At 38.3% G+C, this 22527-nt stretch overlaps 1 protein-coding gene across 6 annotated transcripts in view; it reads left to right on the top strand.

Moving 5' to 3' along the window:
- FAM227B (family with sequence similarity 227 member B) overlaps positions 1-22527 on the top strand; it is a 305085-nt gene that overhangs the window by 15401 nt on the left and 267157 nt on the right. For all 6 annotated transcript variants that reach the window (XM_054531451.1, XM_054531453.1, XM_054531449.1 and 3 more), the window contains one exon: positions 21591-21822. In XM_054531451.1, the coding sequence (XP_054387426.1) occupies positions 21591-21822 (232 nt within the window). The remainder of the gene's footprint in view (positions 1-21590; positions 21823-22527) is intronic.

Genomic DNA, 22527 nt, shown 5'->3' with positions numbered 1-22527 from the left:
CCACAAGTCCAGGAACCAGGATATCCCCCAAAACAGATTCCAGGCCCACCCTAGCACCAGACCAACCCCCACTTCAGTGTCAGGTTGGCCCCTGTGGACCCAGGCTTCAGTCCTGCCTCCACAGATTAAGTGTACAGGCTGCACCCAGTGGACTGCTGTGCCAGGTCAACATCCCTTAAGCCTAGGACTCAGGACCACTCCGGTGGACCCAAGAGGTAATACCACCTAAGGGAACCCAGAGGCCCAACCCCATAAACCAAAGCACAAGGCTAGCCACTGTGGGCTCAGGTAACTGAACCAGATACCAAGTCAGCTTACCTGACAATTCCAGCAGGAAGTCCATGGACTCCACCAGGCTAGCCTGCCTACATTTTCTGGGTGGGCTGACAGGTGAAGGGCTTTTGTGCTGAAGCCAGCCCCCAGAAGAGGCGCCTGTTCTTCAAATGTGCAGACATCAAAACAAGGCCACAGAGGTCACAAATAGTCAGGGAAACATGACATCACCAAAGTAACAAAATGAAGCATCAGTTACCTAAAAAAATAGAGATCTACAAACTGCCTGATGAAGACTTTAAAATATCATCTTCAAGAAGCTTAGTAAACAAGAGAACACAAAGAAAATAAGGAAAACAATAAAGGAACAAAAGTAGAGTCTTATAAAAGAGATAAAAAATCATGAAAAATCCACACACAGAAATTCTGGGAGCTGAAGAACATAAAGATTAAACCAAAAAATTCCATAGAAAGCTTCAACAGCAGATGTGATCAAGCAGAAGAAAGAATAGGGGTACTCAAAAACAGATCATTTGAAACTGCTGTCAGAGGAACAAAAACATAGAATGAAAAATAGTGAATAAAGCCTATAAGACATGGGACATTGTCAAGTGAAACATACTACATAATAGGAATTCCAGAAGGAGAAGAGAAAGAGAAAAGGGTAGAAAGCTTATTTAAAGAAAGAATGATAGAAATATTCCTAAACTGAGAGAGCAAAATAAACAGCAGGATCCATGAAGCCCAAAAGACACCAGATAGATTAAGACAAAGAAGAAATCTTCCCCAAGATACATTATAATGAAATTCTCAAAAGTCAAAGATGAGATAATTTTGAAAGCAGCAAGAAGAAAGTTGTTTATTATATACAGGTATAAGATTATAAGCAGATTTATCAGCAGATACCTTGAAATCCAGGAGAGAGTGGGATGATACGAAGTGCTGAAAAAAAAGAAAACTGCCAACAAAGAATTTGATAACCTGGCAAGGCTCTCCTTCAAAAATGGAAGTCAAGATAACAAGTTTTGCACACATGGAAAAAGTGTTGGGAGTTTATCACCTCTAGATGCTAAAGGGAGTTCTTCAAGTTCAAATGAAGAACACTAACTATAAAAACATTAAAGTATAAAACTTACTATAAATGTAAGAATATAGTCAAAATCAGAATACTGTAATAGTGTATTGGTAGTATGTAAATTACTTTTAACTCTATTATAAGAGTTAAAAGGCAAAAATATTAAAAATAGCTATACATCAAACTGAATTCAACAAAACATTAAAAGTATCATTCATCATGGCCAAGTGGGATTTATTCCAGGGATGCAGGGATGGTTCAACATACACAAATCAGTCAACGTGATATGTCATATCAACAGAATGAAGGACAAAACCCATATGATTTCCACTGATGCTGAAAAAGCGTTTGATAAAATCCAACATTCCTTCAAGATAAAAATCCTCAAAAAACTGGATATAGAAGGAATGTACTTTAACATAATAAAAGCTATATATGACAGACCCACAGCTAGTAACATACTGAATGGAGAAGAGCTGAATGCCTTTCCTGTAAGATCAGGAACACAACAAGGATACCCACTTTCGCCACTATTATTCTAACTTTCACCGCTATTATTCAACCATAGTACTGGAAGTCCTAAGTAGAGCAATCAGACAAAAGAAAGACATAAATGGCATCTAAATTGGAAAGGAAGAAGTCAAATTCTCCTTGTTTGCAGATGATATGATCTTATATTTGGAAAAACCTAAAGACTTCATTGAAAAACCCTCTAGAACTGGTAAAAAAAAATTCAGGAAGCTTGCAGGATACAAAACAACATACAAAAATCAGCACTTCTATATGCCAAGAGAGAAAAATCTGAAAAAGAAATTAAAAAGTAATCCTACGTATAGTAGCCAAAAATAAATGAAATACCTAGGAATTAAATTAACCAAAGAAGTGAGAGATCTCTGCAATGAAAACTGTCATGAAAGAAATTTAAGAGGACACCAAAACATGGAAAGATATTCCATGTTTATGGATTGGAATAATCAATATTGTTAAAATGTCCAAACTACCCAAAGCAATTTACAGATGTAATGCAATCCCTACCAAAATACCAATGACATTCTTCACAGAAATAGAAAAGAAAATCCTAAAATTTATATGAAACCGCAAAAGACCCAGAATAGCCAAAGCTATTCTAAGCAAAAAGAGTAAAACCAGAGGAATCACATTACCTGACTTCAAATTATACTGCAAGCTGCGTTAACCAAAACAGCATGGTACTGGCATAAAAACACATATACACCCATGGAACAAAATAAGAGAACCCAGAAACAAATCCACGCACCTGCAGTGAACTCATTTTCAACAAAGGTGCTAAGTACATACATTGAATAAAGGACAGTTTCTTCAATAAATGGTGCTGGGAAAACTGGATATCCATATGCAGAAGAATGAAACTAGACCCCTATCTCTTGCCATATACAAAAGTCAAATCAAAAGGGATTAAAGACTTAAATTTAGGATCTCAAACTATGAAACTACTACAAGAAAACATTGGGAAAACTCTCCAGCACATTGGTCTGGGCAAAGATTTCTTGAGCAATATGCCTCAAGCACAGGCAACCAAAGCAAACATGGACAAATGGGATCACGTCAAGCTAAAAAGCTTCTGACCAGCAAAGGAGACTACCAGTAAAGTGAAGAGACAGCCCATAGAATGGGAGGAAATATTTGCAAATCACTCATCTGATAAGGGATGATTAATAACCAGAATATATAAGGAACTTAAGCAACTCTATAGGAAAACTAATAATCTGATTAACAAATGGGCAAAATATTTGCATAGACATTTCTCAAAAGGAGACATACAAATGGCAAACAGTCATATGAAAAAGTGCTCAACATCACTGATCATCAGAGAAATGCAAAGCAAAACTATAATGCCATACAATTTCACCCCAGTTAAAATGGCTTATATCCAAAAGACAGGCAATAACAAATGCTAGTGAGGATGTGGAGAAAAGGGAACGCTCGTACACTGTTGGTGGGGATGTAAGTTAGTACAACCACTATGGTGAACAATTTGAAGGTTCCTCAAAAATCTAAAGATAGAGCTACCATACCATCTAGCAGTCCCACTGCTGAGTGTATACCCCAGAGAAAAAAAATCAGTGTGTCAAAGAGATATCTGCACTCCCAGGTTTGTTGCAGCACTGTTCACAATAGCTAAGATTAGGAAGCAATCTTAAGCGTCCATGAGCTGATGAATGTATAAAGAGAATGTGGTACCTTTACACATGGAGTACTATTCAGCCATAAAAAAGTGGGAGATCCTGTTATCCACACAACATAGATGGAACTGAAAATTATTATGTTGAGTGAAATAAGCCAGGCACAGAAAGACAAACATTGTATTTCTCACTTATTTGTGGGTTCTAAAAATCAAAACAATTGAACTCATGGAAATAGAGAGCAGAAGGAGGGTTACCAGAAAATGGGAAAAGGAGTGGGAGGATGGTGGGGAGATGGGGGTGGTTAATAGGTACAAAAATATTAGTTAGAAAAAATGAGTTAGACCAAGTATTGATAGCACAATAAGGTGAGTATAGTCAATAATGATTTAATTGTACATTTAAAATAACTAAAAGAGTATAATTGGATTATTTGTGACACATAGGATAAATGCTTGAGGGGATGGATTCCCCATTTTTCATGATGTGATTATTATGCATTGCATGCCTATATCAAAACCTCTCATATACCCCATAAATATATATACCTACTATGCATCCACAAAAATTAAAATTAAATTATTACAATAATTTGATAATGGATACAGAATATATATAAAATGTAAATAGTGAAATCAGTAGCATAAAATGTGAGGGTGGGAGTTAAAGTGTAGAGTTTTTGTATGTGGTACATATGAAGTTGTTATCATCCCAAAATATAACATAATAACTGTAAGATGTTTTATGTAAGCCTTATATAACTACAAGGAAAAACCTTGTGTACATACACAAGAGATAAAGAGAAAGGAATCAAAGTGTACCACTATTAAAAAAAATCATCAAATCACAAAGGAAGAGGAATAGAGGAAGAAGAGAATGAAGTTACTATTAGGTTGGAGCAAAAGTAATTGTGGTTTTTGCCATTAAAAGTGGCATTAAAAGTGATGGCAAAAACCGCAATTACTTTTGCTCCAACCTAATACAAAACAATCAGAAAACAGTGAACAAAGTGGCAGTGTTAAATTCTTTTTTTTTTTTTTTTTTCTGAGACAGAGTCTTGCTCTGTCACCCAGGCTGGAGTGCAATGGCACAATCTCCGCTCACTGCAACCTCTGCCTCCTGGATTCAAGTGATTGTTCTGCTTCAGCCTCCTGTGTAGCTGGGATTACAGGTGCACACCACCACACCCAGCTAATTTTTGGTATTTTTAGTAGAGATGGGGTTTCACCATGTTGGCCAGACTGGTCTTGAACTCCTGACCTGGTAATTCGCCCGCCTCAGCCTCCCAAAGTGCTGGGATTACAAGTGTGAGCCACCACGCCCGGCCTGGCAGTAGTAAAGTATTCCATGTCAATAATTGCTTTAAATGTAAATGGGTTAAATTCTTTAATCAACAGATATAAGTGGCTGGATGGATTTTTTTTTTGGAGATGGAGTCTTGCTCTGTCTCCCAGGCTGGAGTGCAGTGGTGTGATCTCAGCTCACTGCAACCTCTCCCTCCTGGGTTCAAGAGATTCTCCCTGCCTCAGCCTCCTGAGTAGCTGGGACTACAGGCACATACCACCACACCTGGGTAATTTTTGTATTTTTAGTAGAAATGGGGTTTCACCATATTGGTCAGGCTGGTCTCAAACTCCTAACCTCGGGTGACCCACCTGCCTTGGCCTCCCAAAGTGCTGAGATTACAGGCATGAGCCACCATGCCTGGCCGGATTTTAAAAAAAAAAAGAAAGAAAGAAACAGCTATATGCTGAATACAAAAGACTCACTTTAGCTTTAAGGACACACATAGACTGAAGGTGAAGAGATGATTAAAATAAATTTATGCAATGGTAATAAAAGAGAACTAGGATAGCTCTACTTCTATCAGATTAAGTAAGCTTTAAAGTCAAAATCTTTTAAGAGAGACAGAGGGTATTCATATAATAATAAAAGGGTCAATTTGCAAAGAGTGTCTAACAATTGTAAATATATATGCACCCAGTGTCAGAACACCTAAATATATGAAGCAAATATTAACAGAATTGAAGGGAGAAATAACAGCAATACATTAACAATAGGAGACTTTAAGGCCATATTTTCAAAAATGGATAGATCATCTGGAAAGAAAATTAATAGGGAAATAGAGGACTTGAACAACTCTCTAGACAAAATGGTCCTAACAGACATATACAGATCATCTATCCAAAAGCAACAGAATGCAAATTTTTCTCAAGTACACAAAGAAAATTCTCCAGGATGGATTACATATTGGGCCACAAAACAAGTCTTAACAAATTTTATAAGACTGAAGTCTTATCAAGTATCTCTTCTGACCACAATAATATTAAACTAGAAATCAGTAATAGGAGGAGAACTGGAAATCGAACAAAATGCTCTTGAATAGCCAGTAGATCAAGGAAGAAATCAAAAGGGAAATCAAATTATCTTGAGATAAATGAAAATGGAAATAATGTACCGAAACTTATGGAATGCAACAAAGGATTTCTAAGAGGGAAGTTTATAGCAATAAATGCCTACATTAAGAAAAAAGTCTCAAATAAACAATCTAACTTATATCTCAAGTAATTAGAACAAGCAGAACTAACTAAGCCCAAAGTCGGTAGAAGGAAGGAAATAACAAAGATCGGAGCAGAAATAAATGGAGAGACTGGAAAAACAATAGAGATGATCAACAAAACTGAATTGTGTTTTTTGAAAAGATTAACAAAACTGTCAAATCTCTAGCTAAACTAAGGGAAAAAAAGAAGCTTTAAAGATTCAAATAAATAGAATCAGAAATGAAAGAGGAGACATTGAAGTTGACACCACAGAAATATAAATAATTATAGTAGGCTACCATGAGAAATTATATACAAATAAATTGAATAACCTAAAATAAATGAATAAATTCCTTGAAACATACAGCCTACCTTGACTGGATCATGAAAAAATAGAAAATCTGAACAGACCAATAATGAGTAAAGAGATTGAATCAGTAATTGAAAACCTCCCAATAAACAAAAGCCCAGGACCCTTTAACTTTACTCATGAATACTACCAAACATTGAAAGAAAAATTAATATCAATCTTTCTCAGATGCTTCTGAAAAATAGAAGAGGAAAGAATACTTTCAAATTTATTTTATGAGGCTAGGGTTACACTGATACTACAAGGACACTAAAAGAGAAGAAAACTGTGGACCGTTATCTCTTATGATGAATACTAATGGCAAAATCCTCAACAAAAACAAGCGAACCCAATTCAACAGTACATTAAAAGGATCATATACCATGATCAAGTAGGATTTTATTCATGGGATTCAAGGACGATTCAACATATACAAATCAATAAATGTGATAAACCACATTAGCAGAATAAAGAATAAAATCATTATCAGCTCAACAGATGAAGAAAAAGCATGTAACAAAATTTAGCATTGCTTCATGATTTTAAAAACTCTCAGCAAATTAGGTACAGAAAGAATGTACTTTGAGATTATAAGGACCGTATATGAAAGCCCACATCTAACATCATAAGCAATAGTGAAAAATGGAAAGGTTTTCCTCTAAGAACAGAAACAACACAAGTATTCCCACTCAGCACTCCTATTCATTATGGTATTGAAAGTTCTCCTAGAGCAGTTAGAAAAAAAAAGAAACAAAGCATCCAAATAGGAAAGGAAGAAGTGAAATTGTCTCTGCAGATAACATAATCTTGTATATACAAAACTCTAAAGACTCGAGAAACTGTTAGAAATACTGAATGAATTCAGTAAATTTGCACAACATGGAACCAACATTCAAAAATGAGTAGTATTTCTAGGTACTAGCAATTAACTATTTAAAAAAGAAATCAAGAAAACAATCTCTTTAACAATAACATGAAAAAATACTTATGGATAAATTTAAAGAAGGAGGTATTGGCATGTAGCTTTTTTTTGTTGTCTTTTCCTAGTTTTGGTATTAAGGTGATACTGGCTTCATAGAATGATTTAGGGAGGATTCCCTCCTTCTCTGTCTTTTGGAATAGTTTCGGTAGGATTGGTACCAATTCTTCTTTGAATGTCTAATATAATTCAGCTGTGAATTCACCATGTCCTGGACTTTTTTTTTTGTTGGTAATTATTTATTACCATTTCAATATTACTGCTCATTATTTGTCTGTTCAGAGTTTCTATTTTTTTCCTGGTTTAATCTATGAGTGTTGTATATTTCCAGGAATTTATCCATCTCCTCTAGGTTTTCTAGTTTGTGTGTGTGAAGATGTTCACAGTAGCCTTGAATAAACTTTTGTATCTCTGTGTTATCAGTTGTAATATCTCCCCTTTCTTTCCTAATTGAGCTTATTTGGATCGTCTCTCTTCTTTTCTTGCTTAATCTCGCTAATGGTCTGTCAGTTTTGTTAATCTTTTCAAAGAATTTAACCAGCTTTTTGTTTAGTTTATCTTTGTCTTTGTTGTTTCAATTTCATTTAGTTCTGCTGTGATCTTATTTCTTCAGCTGGGTTTGGGTTTGGTTTGGTTTCTGTTTCTCTAGTTCCTTGAGGTGTCACCTTAGATTGTCTTCTTGTGCTCTTTCAGGCTTTTTGATGTAGGTATTTAATGCTGTGAACATTCCTCTTAGTACTGGTTTTGCTGTACCTCAGAGGTTTTGATAGGTTGTGTCAGTATTATTGTTCAGTTCAATTTTTAACTTTCCATCTTGATTTCATTGTTGACCCACTGACCATTCAGGAGCAGGTTATTTTATTTCCAGGTATTTGCATGGTTTTGAGTGTTCTTTCTGGGGTTGATTTCCAATTTTATTCTATTGTGGTCTGAAAGAGTACTTCATGTAATTTTGATTTTCTTGAATTTATTGAGACTTGTTTTGTGGCCTGTCACATGGTCTATCTTGGAGAATGTTTCATGAGCTGATGAATAGAATGTATATTCTGCATTTGTTGGCCAGTATGTTCTGTAAATATCTGTTAAGTCCATTTGTTGTAGGGTATAGTTTAAGTCCATAATTTCTTTGTTGACTTTCTGTTTTGATGACTTGTTTGGTGCTGTCAGTGGAGTATTGAAGTCCCCCACTATTATTGTGTTCCCATCTATCTCATTTCTTAGGTCTAGTAGTAATTGTTTTATAAATTTGGGAGCTCCAGTTTTAGGTGCATATATATTTAGGATTGTGATATTTTCCTGTTGGACTAGTCCTTTCATCATTATATAATGTCCCTCTTTGTCTTTTTTAACTCTTGTTGCTTTAAAGTTTATTTTGTCTGATATAAGAATAGCTACTCCTGCACTTTTGGTGTGAATTTGCATGGAATATCATTTTCCACCCCTTCACCTTAGGTTTATGTGAGTCTTTATGTGTTAGCTGAGTCTCTTGAAGATAGCAGATACTGGGTTGATGAATTCTTATCCATTCTGCCATTCTGTATCTTCTAAGTGGAGCATTTAGGCCATTTACATCCAATGTATTGAGATATGAGGTACTATTCTATTCATCATGCCAGTTGTTACTTGAATACCATGGTTTTTTTTTTCTTTGTGTTATTGTTTTATAGGCCCTGTGAGATTTATGCCTTAAGGATGTTCTATTTTGTTTTGTTTTGTTTTCAAGATTTGTTTCAAGATTTAGAACTCCTTTTAGCAGTACTTTTAGTGATGGCTTGGTAGTGGCAAATTCTCTCATTGTTTGTTTGTCTGAAGAAGACTTTATCTTGTCTTCATTTATGAATCTTAGTTTTGCTGGATATAAAATTCTTAACTGATAATAATTTTGTTTAAGGAGGCTAAAGATAGGACCCCAGTCTCTTCTGGCTTATAATGTTTCTGCTGAAAAATCTGTTGTTAATCTGATAGGTTTTCCTCTATAGGTTACCTGATGCTTTTGCCTCACAGCTCTTAAAATTCTTTACTTTGTTTTGACTTCAGATAACCTAATGACTGTGTGCCTAGGTGATGATTATATTGCAATGAATTTCCTGGATATCCATTGAGCTTCCTCTGTTTGCATGTCTAGATTTCTAGCAAGGCAGGGAAGTCTTTCTTGATTATTCCCTCAAGTAAGTTTTTGAAACTTTCAGATTTCCTCCTCAGGAATACCAGTTATTTTTAGGTTTGGTCATGTAACATAATCTCAAACTCCTTGGAGGCTTTGTTCATTTTTTAAAAAATTATTTTTCCTTTGTCTTTGTTGGACTGGGTCAATTCAAAAGCCTTCTTGACTTTGAGCTCTGAAATTCTTTCTTCTACTTGTTTGATTCTATTGCTGAAACTTTTCAGTGTGTTTTGCGTTTTTCTAAGTGTGTCTTTCATTCCAGAATTTGTGATTTTTATTTATGATATGTATTTCTCTGGAGTTTTTTGGTCCATATTCTGTATTTATTTTTAATTCCTTCATGTTTGTTTTCACCTTTCTCTGGTGCTTTCTTGAGTACAAAATTCAGCATCCCTTCATGATTAAAACCCTCAGCAAAATCAACGTAGAAGGGACATACCTTAAGGTAATAAAAGCTATGTCAAACCCACAGCCAACATTATACTGAACAGGAAAACGTTTAAAACATTCCTTCTGAGAACTTGAACAAGACAAGTATGCCCACTTTCGCCACTTCTATTCAACCCAGAACTGAAGTCCTAGCTAGAACAATCAGATAAGAGAAAGAAATAAGGTCATCCAAATAGGTAAAGAATACATCAAACTGTCACTGTTCACTGTTGATATGATTATATACCTAGAAGATGATAAAGACTAATTTGAAAAGCTCCTAGATCTGATAAATGATTTCGGTAAAGTCTCAGGATACAATATCAATGTATATAAATCAGTAGCACTGCTATATACAAATAACAACCAAGCTGAGAATCAAATCAGGAACTCCACCTCTTTTGCAATTAATTAAATTAAATTAATAAAATATAAAATAAAATTAAAAATACTTAGGAGTATGTCTAACCAAGGAGATGAAAGACCTCTACAAGATAAACTATAAAACACTACTGAAAGAAATCATAGATGACACAAACAAATGGAAACACATCTCATGTTCATGAGTGGGTAGAATCAATATCGTGAAAATGACTGTACTGCCAAAAGCAACCTACAAATTCAGTGCAATTCCCATCAAAATAACATAATCATTCTTCAGAGAACTAGAAAAAACAATCCTAAAATTTATATGTAACCAAAAAAATGCCTTCATGCCCAAAGCAAGACTAAGCAAAAAGAACAAATCTGGAGGCATTATAATACCCAACTTCAAACTGCACTATAAGGCTGTAGTCACCAAAACAGCATGGTACTGGTATAAAAATGGGCATATAAACCAATGGACAGAACAGAGAACCTTTAAATAAAGTCAAATATTGACAGCCAACTGATCTTCAACAAAGCAAACAAAAACATAAAGTGGGGGAAGGAAACCCTGTTCAACAAATGTTGGTGGGATAATTGGCAAGCCACATGTAGAAGGATGAAACTGGATCCTCATGTCTCACCATATACAATAACCAAATCAAGATGGATCAAAGACTTAAGTCTAAGACCTGAAACCATAAAGATCTGAAGATAATATTGGAAAAACCCTTCTAGACGTCGGCAGAGGCAAAGACTTCATGACCAAGAACCCCAAAACAAATGCAACAAAAACCAAGATAAATAGATGGGACTTAATTAAAGTAAAAGTCTTCTGCACAGCAAAATAAATAATCAGCAGAATAAACAGACAACCCATAGAGTTGCAAAAAAGTCTTTGTAAACTGTGCATTGGACAAAGGACTAATATCCAGAATCTACAAGAAACTCAAATCAGCAAGAAAAAAAGGAAATAATTCCATCAAAAAGTGGGCTAAGGATATGAATAGACAATTCTCAAAAGAAGACATACAAATGGCCAAAAAACCTATGAAAAAATGCTCAACATCATTAATTATCAGGGAAATACAAAAACCACAATGCAATACCACCTTACTCCTGCAAGAATTGCCAAAATTAAAAAATTTTATATATATAGATAGATAGATAGATAGATAGATAGATAGATGTGGATATGGCAGAAAGGGAACACTTTTACTCCGTTGGTGTGAGTGTAAAGTAGTACAATCGCTATGGAAAACAGTATGGAGATTCCCTAAAGAACTAAAAGTAGATCTACCATTTGATCCAGTAATCCCACTATTAGATATGTACCCAGAGGAAAAGAAGTCATTACATAAAAAAGACACTTGCACTCGCATGTTTATAGCTGCACAATTTGCATTTGCAAAAATATGGAACCAGCCCAAATGCCCAATCAACAAGTTGATAAAGAAAATGTGGGGGGAGGAGCCAAGATGGCCGAATAGGAACAGCTCCGGTCTACAGCTCCCAGCGCGAGCGACGCAGAAGACGGGTGATTTCTGCATTTCCATCTGAGGTACCGTGTTCATCTCACTAGGGAGTGCCAGACAGTGGGCGCAGGTCAGTGGGTGAGCGCACCGTGCGCCAGCCGAAGCAGGGGCGAGGCATTGCCTCACTCGGGAAGCGCAAGGGGTCAGGGAGTTCCCCTTCCAGGGGTGACAGACAGCACCTGGAAAATCGGGCCACTCCCACCCGAATACTGTGCTTTTCCGACGGGCTTAGGAAACGGTGCCCCAGGAGAGTATAGCCCGCACCTGGCTCAGAGGGTCCTACGCCCACGGAGTCTCACTGATTGCTAGCACAGCAGTCTGAGATCAAACAGCAAGTCGGCAGCGAGGCTGGGGGAGGGGCGCCCGCCATTGCCCAGGCTCGCTTAGGTAAACAAAGCAGCCTGGAAGCTTGAACTGGGTGGAGCCCACCACAGCTCAAGGAGGCCTGCCTGCCTCTGTAGGCTCCACCTCTGGGGGCAGGACACAGACAAAAAGACAGCAGTAACCTCTGCAGACTTAAATGTCCCTGTCTGACAGCTGTGAGGAGAGCAGTGGTTCTCCCAGCACGCAGCTGGAGATCTGAGAACGGGCTGACTGCCTCCTCAAGTGGGTCCCTGACCCCTGACCCCTGACCCCCGAGCAGCCTAACTGGGAGGCACCCCCCAGCAGGGGCAGACTGACACCTCACACGGCCGGCCAGGTACTCCAACAGACCTGCAGCTGAGGGTCCTGTCTGTTAGAAGGAAAACTAACAGAAAGGACATCCACACCAAAAACCCATCTGTACATCACCATCATCAAAGACCAAAAGTAGTTAAAACCACAAAGATGGGGAAAAAACAGAGCAGAAAAACTGGAAACTCTAAAAACCAGAGTACCTCTCCTCCTCCAAAGGAACGCAGTTCCTCACCAGCAACGGAACAAAGCTGGACAGAGAATGACTTTGACGAGCTGAGAGAAGAAGGCTTCAGACGATCAAATTACTCCGAGCTACGGGAGGATATTCAAACCAAAGGCAAAGAAGTTGAAAACTTTGAAAAAAATTTAGAAGAATGTATAACTAGAATAACCAATACAGAGAAGTGCTTAAAGGAGCTGATGGAGCTGAAAACCAAGGCTCGAGAACTACGTGAAGAATGCAGAAGCCTCAGGAGCCGATGCGATCAAATGGAAGAAAGGGTATCAGCCCTGGAAGATGAAATGAATGAAATGAAGCGAGAAGGGAAGTTTAGAGAAAAAAGAATAAAAAGAAACGAGCAAAGCCTCCAAGAAATGTGGGACTATGTGAAAAGACCAAATCTACGTCTGATTGGTGTACCTGAAAGTGACGGGGAGAATGGAAACAAGTTGGAAAACACTCTGCAGGATATTATCCAGGAGAACTTCCCCAATCTAGCAAGGCAGGCCAACATTCAGATTCAGGAAATACAGAGAACGCCACAAAGATACTCCTCGAGAAGAGCAACTCCAAGACACATAATTGTCAGATTCACCAAAGTTGAAATGAAGGAAAAAATGTTAAGGGCAGCCAGAGAGAAAGGTCGGGTTACCATCAAAGGGAAGCCCATCAGACTAACAGCGGATCTCTCGGCAGAAACCCTACAAGCCAGAAGAGAGTGGGGGCCAATATTCAACATTCTTAAAGAAAAGAATTTTCAACCCAGAATTTCATATCCTGCCAAACTAAGCTTCATAAGTGAAGGAGAAATAAAATACTTTACAGACAAGCAAATGCTGAGGGATTTTGTCACCACCAGGCCTGCCCTAAAAGAGCTCCTGAAGGAAGCGCTAAACATGGAAAGGCACAACCGGTACCAGCCACTGCAAAATCATACCGAAATGTAAAGAACATCGAGACTAGGAAGAGACTGCATCAACTAACGAGCAAAATATCCAGCTAACATCATAATGACAGGATCAAATTCACACATAACAATATTAACTTTAAATGTAAACGGACTAAATGCTCCAATTAAAAGACACAGACTGGCAAACTGGATAAAGACTCAAGACCCATCAGTGTGCTGTATTCAGGAAACCCATCTCACGTGCAGAGACACACATAGGCTCAAAATAAAAGGATGGAGGAAAATCTACCAAGCAAATGGAAAACAAAAAAAGGCAGGGGTTGCAATCCTAGTCTCTGATAAAACAGACTTTAAACCAACAAAGATCAAAAGAGACAAAGAAGGCCATTACATAATGGTAAAGGGATTAATTCAACAAGAAGAGCTAACTATCCTAAATATATATGCACCCAATACAGGAGCACCCAGATTCATAAAGCAAGTCCTGAGTGACCTACAAAGAGACTTAGACTCCCACACATTAATAATGGGAGACTTTAACACCCCACTATCAACATTAGACAGATCAACGAGACAGAAAGTCAACAAGGATACCCAGAAATTGAACTCAGCTCTGCACCAAGCGGACCTAATAGACATCTACAGAACTCTCCACCCCAAATCAACAGAATATACATTTTTTTCAGCACCACACCACACCTATTCCAAAATTGACCATATACTTGGAAGTAAAGCTCTCCTCAATAAATGTAAAAGAAAAGAAATTGTAACAAACTGTCTCTCAGATCACAGTGCAATCAAGCTAGAACTCAGGATTAAGAATCTCACTCAAAACCGCTCAACTACGTGGAAACTGAACAACCTGCTCCTGAATGACTACTGGGTACATAACGAAATGAAGGCAGAAATAAAGATGTTCTTTGAAACCAACGAGAACCAAGACACAACATACCAGAATCTCTGGGATGCATTCAAAGCAGTGTGTAGAGGGAAATTTATAGCACTAAATGCCCACAAGAGAAAGCAGGAAAGATCCAAAATTGACACCCTAACATCACAATTAAAAGAACTAGAAAAGCAAGAGCAAACACATTCAAAAGCTAGCAGAAGGGAAGAAATAACTAAAATCAGAGCAGAACTGAAGGAAATAGAGACACAAAAAACCCTTCAAAAAATAAATGAATCCAGGAGCTGGTTTTTTGAAAGGATCAACAAAATTGATAGACCGCTAGCAAGATTAATAAAGAAAAAAAGAGAGAAGAATCAAATAGATGCAATAAAAAATGATAAAGGGGATATCACCACCGATCCCACAGAAATACAAACTACCATCAGAGAATATTACAAACACCTCTATGCAAATAAACTAGAAAATCTAGAAGAAATGGATAAATTCCTCAACACATACACCCTCCCAAGACTAAACCAGGAAGAAGTTGAATCTCTGAATAGACCAATAACAGGAGCTGAAATTGTGGCAATAATCAATAGCTTACCAACCAAAAAAAGTCCAGGTCCAGATGGATTCACAGCCGAATTCTACCAGAGGTACAAGGAGGAGCTGGTACCATTCCTTCTGAAACTATTCCAATCAATAGAAAAAGAGGGAATCCTCCCTAACTCATTTTATGAGGCCAGCATCATCCTGATACCAAAGCCTGGCAGAGACACAACAAAAAAAGAGAATTTTAGACCAATATCCTTGATGAACATTGATGCAAAAATCCTCAATAAAATACTGGCAAACAGAATCCAGCAGCACATCAAAAAGCTTATCCACCATGATCAAGTGGGCTTCATCCCTGGGATGCAAGGCTGGTTCAATATACGCAAATCAATAAATGTAATCCAGCATATAAACAGAACCAAAGACAAAAACCACATGATTATCTCAATAGATGCAGAAAAGGCCTTTGACAAAATTCAACAACCCTTCATGCTAAAAACTCTCAATAAATTAGGAATTGATGGGACGTATCTCAAAATAATAAGAGCTATTTATGACAAACCCACAGCCAATATCATACTGAATGGGCAAAAACTGGAAGCATTCCCTTTGAAAACTGGCACAAGACAGGGATGCCCTCTCTCACCACTTCTATTCAACATAGTGTTGGAAGTTCTGGCCAGGGCAATTAGGCAGGAGAAGGAAATAAAGGGTATTCAATTAGGAAAAGAGGAAGTCAAATTGTCCCTGTTTGCAGATGACATGATAGTATATCTAGAAAACCCCATTGTCTCAGCCCAAAATCTCCTTAAGCTGATAAGCAACTTCAGCAAAGTCTCAGGATACAAAATCAATGTGCAAAAATCACAAGCATTCTTATACACCAATAACAGACAAACAGAGAGCCAAATCATCAGTGAACTCCCATTCACAATTGCTTCAAAGAGAATAAAATACCTAGGAATCCAACTTACAAGGGATGTGAAAGACCTCTTCAAGGAGAACTACAAACCACTGCTCAAGGAAATAAAAGAGGATACAAACAAATGGAAGAACATTCCATGCTCATGGGTAGGAAGACTCAATATCATGAAAATGGCCATCCTTCCCAAGGTAATTTACAGATTCAATGCCATCCCCATCAAGCTACCAATGACTTTCTTCACAGAATTGGAAAAAACTACTTTAAAGTTCATATGGAACCAAAAAAGAGCCCGCATCACCAAGTCAATCCTAAGCCAAAAGAACAAAGCTGGAGGCATCACACTACCCGACTTCAAACTATACTACAAGGCTACAGTAACCAAAACAGCATGGTACTGGTACCAAAACAGAGATATAGATCAATGGAACAGAACAGAGCCGTCAGAAATAATGCCACATATCTACAAGTATTTGATCTTTGACAAACCTGACAAAAACAAGAAATGGGGAAAGGATTCCCTATTTAATAAATGGTGCTGGGAAAACTGGCTAGCCATATGTAGAAAGCTGAAACTGGATCCCTTCCTTACACCTTATACAAAAATCAATTCAAGATGGATTAAAGACTTAAATGTTAGACCTAAAACCATAAAAACCCTAGAAGAAAACCTAGGCATTACCATTCAGGACATAGGCATGGGCAAGGACTTCATGTCTAAAACACCAAAAGCAATGGCAACAAAAGCCAAAATTGACAAATGGGATCTAATTAAACTCAAGAGCTTCTGCACAGCAAAGGAAACTACCATCAGAGTGAACAGGCAACCTACAAAATGGGAGAAAATTTTCGCAACCTACTCATCTGACAAAGGGCTAATATCCAGAATCTACAATGAACTCCAACAAATTTACAAGAAAAAAACAAACAACCCCATCAAAAAGTGGGCGAAGGACATGAAGAGACACTTCTCAAAAGAAGACATTTATGCAGCCAAAAAACACATGAAAAAATGCTCACCATCACTGGCCATCAGAGAAATGCAAATCAAAACCACAATGAGATACCATCTCACACCAGTTAGAATGGCAATCATTAAAAAGTCAGGAAACAACAGGTGCTGGAGAGGATGTGGAGAAATAGGAACACTTTTACACTGTTGGTGGGACTGTAAACTAATTCAACCCTTGTGGAAGTCAGTGTGGCGATTCCTCAGGGATCTAGAACTAGAAATTCCATTCGACCCAGCCATCCCATTACTGGGTATATACCCAAAGGACTATGAATCATGCTGCTATAAAGACACATGCACACGTATGTTTATTGCGGCATTATTCACAATAGCAAAGACTTGGAACCAACCCAAATGTCCAACAATGATAGACTGGATTAAGAAAATGTGGCACATATACACCATGGAATACTATGCAGCCATAAAAAATGATGAGTTCACGTCCTTTGTAGGGACATGGATGAAATTGGAAATCATCATTCTCAGTAAACTATCGCAAGAACAAAAAACCAAACACCGCATATTCTCACTCATAGGTGGGAATTGAACAATGAGAACACATGGACACAGGAAGGGGAACATCACACTCTGGGGACTGTTGTGGGGTGGGGGGAGGGGGGAGGGATAGCACTGGGAGATATACCTAAAGCTAGATGACGAGTTGGTGGGTGCAGCGCACCAGCATGGCACATGTATACATATGTAACTTACCTGCACATTGCGCACATGTACCATAAAACCTAAAGTTTAATAATAATAAATAATAATAAAAGAAGAAAGAAAAAAAAAAAAAAAAAAAAAAAAGAAAATGTGGTGTACATATACCATAGAATACTACTCAGCCATAAAAAGGAACCAAATAATGGCATTTGAAGCAACCTGGATGGAGTTGGAGCCATTATTCTAAGTGAAGTAACTTAAGAATGGAAAATCAAATATCGTATGTTCTCACTTACAAGTGGCAGCTAAGCTATGAGGACACAAAAGCATAAGAACAATACAATGGACTTTGGGGACTTGGGGGAAGGGTTCGGGGGGTGAGGTACAAAAGACTACACATTGGGCACAGCGTATACTGCTTCGGTGATAGGTGCACCAAAATCTCAGAAATCACCACTGAAGAACCTATTCATGTAATGAAAACCACCTGTTCCCCCAAAACTATTGAAATTAAAAAATAACAAAAATAAAATAAATAAAATGCAGATTCTGACAGCAAAAAAATTTTTAAAAATAAGGAGGTAAATGATCTATATACTGAAAAGGCTGAATGGGAACAGCTCCAGTCTACAGCTCCTAGCGTGATCGATACAGAAGACGGGTGATTTCTGCATTTCCAACTGAGGTACCTGCTTCATCTCATTGGGACTGGTTGGACAGAGGGTGCAGCCCTCGGAGGTGAGCCAAAGCAGGGCGGGGCATCACCTCACCCAGGAAGCACAAGGGGTTGGGGCATTTCCCTTTCCTGGTCAAGGGAAGCCATGACAGACTGTACCTGGAAAATCAGTACACTCCTGCCCAAATACTGTGCCTTTCCCACGGTGTTAGCAACTGGCAGACCAGGAGATTCTCTCCTGTGCCTGGCTCAGTGGGTCCCCAAAGCACGGAACTTTGCTCACTGCTGATGCAGCAGTCTGAGATCAATCTGCGAGGCTGAAGCCTGGTGGGGGGAGGGGTGTCCGCCGTTGCTGAGGCTTGAGTAGGTAAACAAAGTGGGCAGGAAGCTTGAACTGGGTGGAGCCCACTGCAGCTCAGCAAGGCCTACTGCCTCTATAGACTCCACCTCTGTGGGCAGGGCATAGCTGAACAAAAGGCAGCAGACAACTTCTGCAGACTTAAACATCCCTATCTGACAGCTCTGAAGAGAGCAGTGGTTCTCCCAGCATGGCGTTTGTTCTCTGAGAATGGACAGACTGCCTCCTCAAATGGATCCCTGACCGCCGTGTAGCCTAACTGGGAGACACCTACCAGTAGGGGCCAACAGACACCTTATACAGGCAAGTGCAACTCTGGGACGAAGCTTCCAGAGTAAGGATCAGGCAACTATATTTTCTGTTCTTCAATATTTGCTGTTCTGCAGCCTCCGCTGGTGATACCCAGGCAAACAGGGTCTGGAGTGGACCACCAGCAAACTCCAACAGACCTGCAGTTGAGGGACCTGATTGTTAGAAGAAAAACTATCAAACAGAAAGGAATAGCATCAACATCCACAAAAAGGACATCCACACCAAAACCTCTTCTGTAGGTCACCAAAGTTAGATAAAACCACAAAGATGGGGAGAAACCAGAGCAGAAAATCTGAAAATTCTAAAAACCAGAGCACCTCTTCTCCAAAGGATCACAGCCCCTTGCCAGCAATGGAACAAAGCTGGAGGGAGAATGACTTTGATGAGTTGACAGAAGTAGGCTCTAGGAGGTCAGTAATAACAAACTTCTCTGAGCTAAAGGAACATGTTCTAACCCATCGCAAGGAAGCTAAAAACCTTGAAAAAAAAAAAGACAAATAGCTAACTAGAATAAATAGCGGAGAGAAGGGCTTAAATGACCTGATGGAGCAGAAAACCATGCCACGAGAACTTCATGACATGTGCACAAGCTTCAATAGCCAATTCGATCAAGTGGAAGAAAGATATGGAATCAACCTAAGTGCTTTTCAACATAAGAATGGAAGAAGAAAATGTGATGTGTGTGTGTGTGGCTGTATATACATAGAACACATTTTCTTTGTACACGCACACACACACAAAATAGAATATTATTCAGCCTTAAGAAAGAGGCTGGGCGCGGTGGCTCATGCCTGTAATCTCAGCATTTTGGGAGGCCTAGGCGAGCAGATCATGAGGTCAGGAGTTGGAGACCAGCCTGACCAACATAGTGAAACCCCATCTCTATTAAAAAATACAAAAATTAGTTGGGCATGGTGGCACGTGCCTGTAATCCCAGCTACTTGGGAGGCTGAGGCAGGAGAATCGCTTGAACCTGGGAGGCAGAGGTTGTGGTGAGCCAAGATCGTGCCACTGCACTCCAGCCTGGGCAACAGAGCAAGACTCCAAAAAAAAAAAAAAAAAAAAAAAGGAAGGAAGGGCCAGGTGCGGTGGCTCACGCCTATAATCTCAGCACTTTGGGAGGCTAAGGAAGGACAGAAGGAAGGAAGGAAGGAAGGAAGGAAGGAGGGAGGGAGGGAGGGCGTGGTGGCTCACACCTGTAATCCCAGCACTTTGGGAGGCTGAGGCAGGCGGATTATGAGGTCAGGAGATTGAGACCATCCTGGATAACACAAACCCCATCTCTACTAAAAATATAAAAAATTAGCCAGGCATGGTGGGGGGCGCCTGTAGTCCCAACTACTCCGGAGGCTGCGCCTGTAGTCCCAACTACTCGGGAGGCTGAGGCAGGAGAATGGCGTGAACCCAGGAGGCGGAGCTTGCAGTGAGCCAAGATCACACCACTGCACTCCATCTGGGTGACAGAGCGAGACTCTGTCTCAAAAAAAAAAAAAAAAAAAAAAAAGAGAGAGAGAAAGAGAAAGAAAAGAAAAGAGAGATCTCTCTATTTTTGACAATGTGGATGATCTTGGGGGACATGATGCTATGTAAAATAAGCCAGGCACAAAAAGGCAACTGTGGCATGATCTCACTTATAAGTGGAATGTATAAAAATGGAACTCATAGGAGCAGAAAGTAGAATGGAGTCTTACTGGGGCTTGTGAAAGAAAGGGAGAAATGGATTAAAGGGTGCAAAGTTTCAGACAGGACAGATAAATTTGGGGATCAATTGGTCAGCATGATGATTACAGTTAGTAATAATGTATGGTGTACTTGAAAATTGCTAAAAGAGTAGATCTTAAATGTTCTCAACACGTAAACTCTGTGAGGTGATGGGTATGTTAATTACCTTTTTGGCAATCATTGCACAGTGTATACATTTATCGAAGCTTCACATTGCACACCATAAATATTTACAATTTTAATTTGTCAATTATACTTTAATAAAACTAGAAAAAAATGAAAATAAGTTAAAATTATCTCTTCTAATCTTCCCCCTTCCCTTCCCCACAGATATTATGGAACTGTCATAGACTGAAAGGGACCAAAGAGACATGAAGCCAAAACTTAACATTTTTATTCTGAACTAGATTCTTTTGCTATAAAGGGCATAATTGGTTCCACTGAAACTTGAATAGAGTCTTTGTATTAAATGTAAATAATGTATCAGTGCCAATTTCCTGATTCTAATGGTTGCATTTATTACGTAGGAGAATGTTTTTGGTTTTTGGAAATATACACTGAGGTTTTAAAGGATGATGGGCTATCATATAAGCAAATTATTCTCAAATGATTCAGGAAAATAGTTTTAGTAAAGCACTTGTAACTTTTCTGACATTTGTGATTGTTTCAGATTTTTAAAAAGTGATAAAAAAACAATGCTGTGGAATAAAATCTCAATTATAGCTCATTGGTTTTGAACTCTATTATTTAAATTCATTAAAAATGACTTAAGCTATATTCTCTCTTTCACATTTTTTGCAGGATTATTGGCCAAGGGAAATCCATTTTAGAGATGGTGATAAATGGTCATGCACTCTGAAAAAAATAAAAGAAGATAGTTCATTTGTTTCAATTTATACACACCTATGGGAAAGTGTTCCTCGAATATTTGAAGCACTTTTGATCATGGAATCAAAATTAAAGGAATATTCACTTATTTTGCAAAACCACACCTCTAAAATATTTAAGTGGAAAAGCATGATTTCTGAGACAAGTGAGCCTTATTTATTTTTATCTTTTATAGAAATGGAGTCTCACTATGTTTCCCAGGCTGGTCTCCAAATCTTGGCCTCAAGTGATCCTCCTGCGTCACCCTCCAAAAGTGTTGGAATTACAGGCATAAGCCAGTGCACCTGGCCAGTCCTTATTTTTTGTGTTAGTAAAGCAATGGTCAGTTGTCTCTCTGTGTGTGTGTGTGTGTGTGTGTGTGTGTGTGTGTGTGTAATCTCATAAAGAATGAAATTATAAGGTATAAATTTTAAAAATATTTTATTTTAAAACCTCTTCATTTCAAAATGGTTCAATACAGATTTTTTTTAGTTGAACATAAATATGTGGTTTCAAAGGAAGTATTACTAAAACAAAGCCTTAAAACAGTTGTTAAACTGTTAAGCTTTTGTTAAATTGGAGTGGAGGTACAGAGTATTAGGAAAACAGGGGAGCAAGATTGCATCAACTAATATTCTTACTAGAAACAAACATACCAGTAAGGGTCAGGATAGAACAGAAATATCTAAAACTGAAAGTAAAAGGGGTGATAGTTAACCTATATGGGCTCTCAGGCTAGTTTGTAGGAGTAGCTGGTATTCACTATGGAATAGCTGAATGAATGACAAAGCATACAGCAAGTAATGATAATTTTTACTTCTTTTCAATATTTGTATAACATTTTTCTTATCTAATTGTATTAACATTTCCA

Source organism: Pongo abelii, chromosome 16, assembly GCF_028885655.2.
Source record: "Pongo abelii isolate AG06213 chromosome 16, NHGRI_mPonAbe1-v2.0_pri, whole genome shotgun sequence".
Lineage (NCBI taxonomy): Eukaryota > Metazoa > Chordata > Mammalia > Primates > Hominidae > Pongo > Pongo abelii.
Note: the sequence above shows the minus strand (reverse complement) of the source record. Positions and strands in the feature narration are given on the sequence as shown.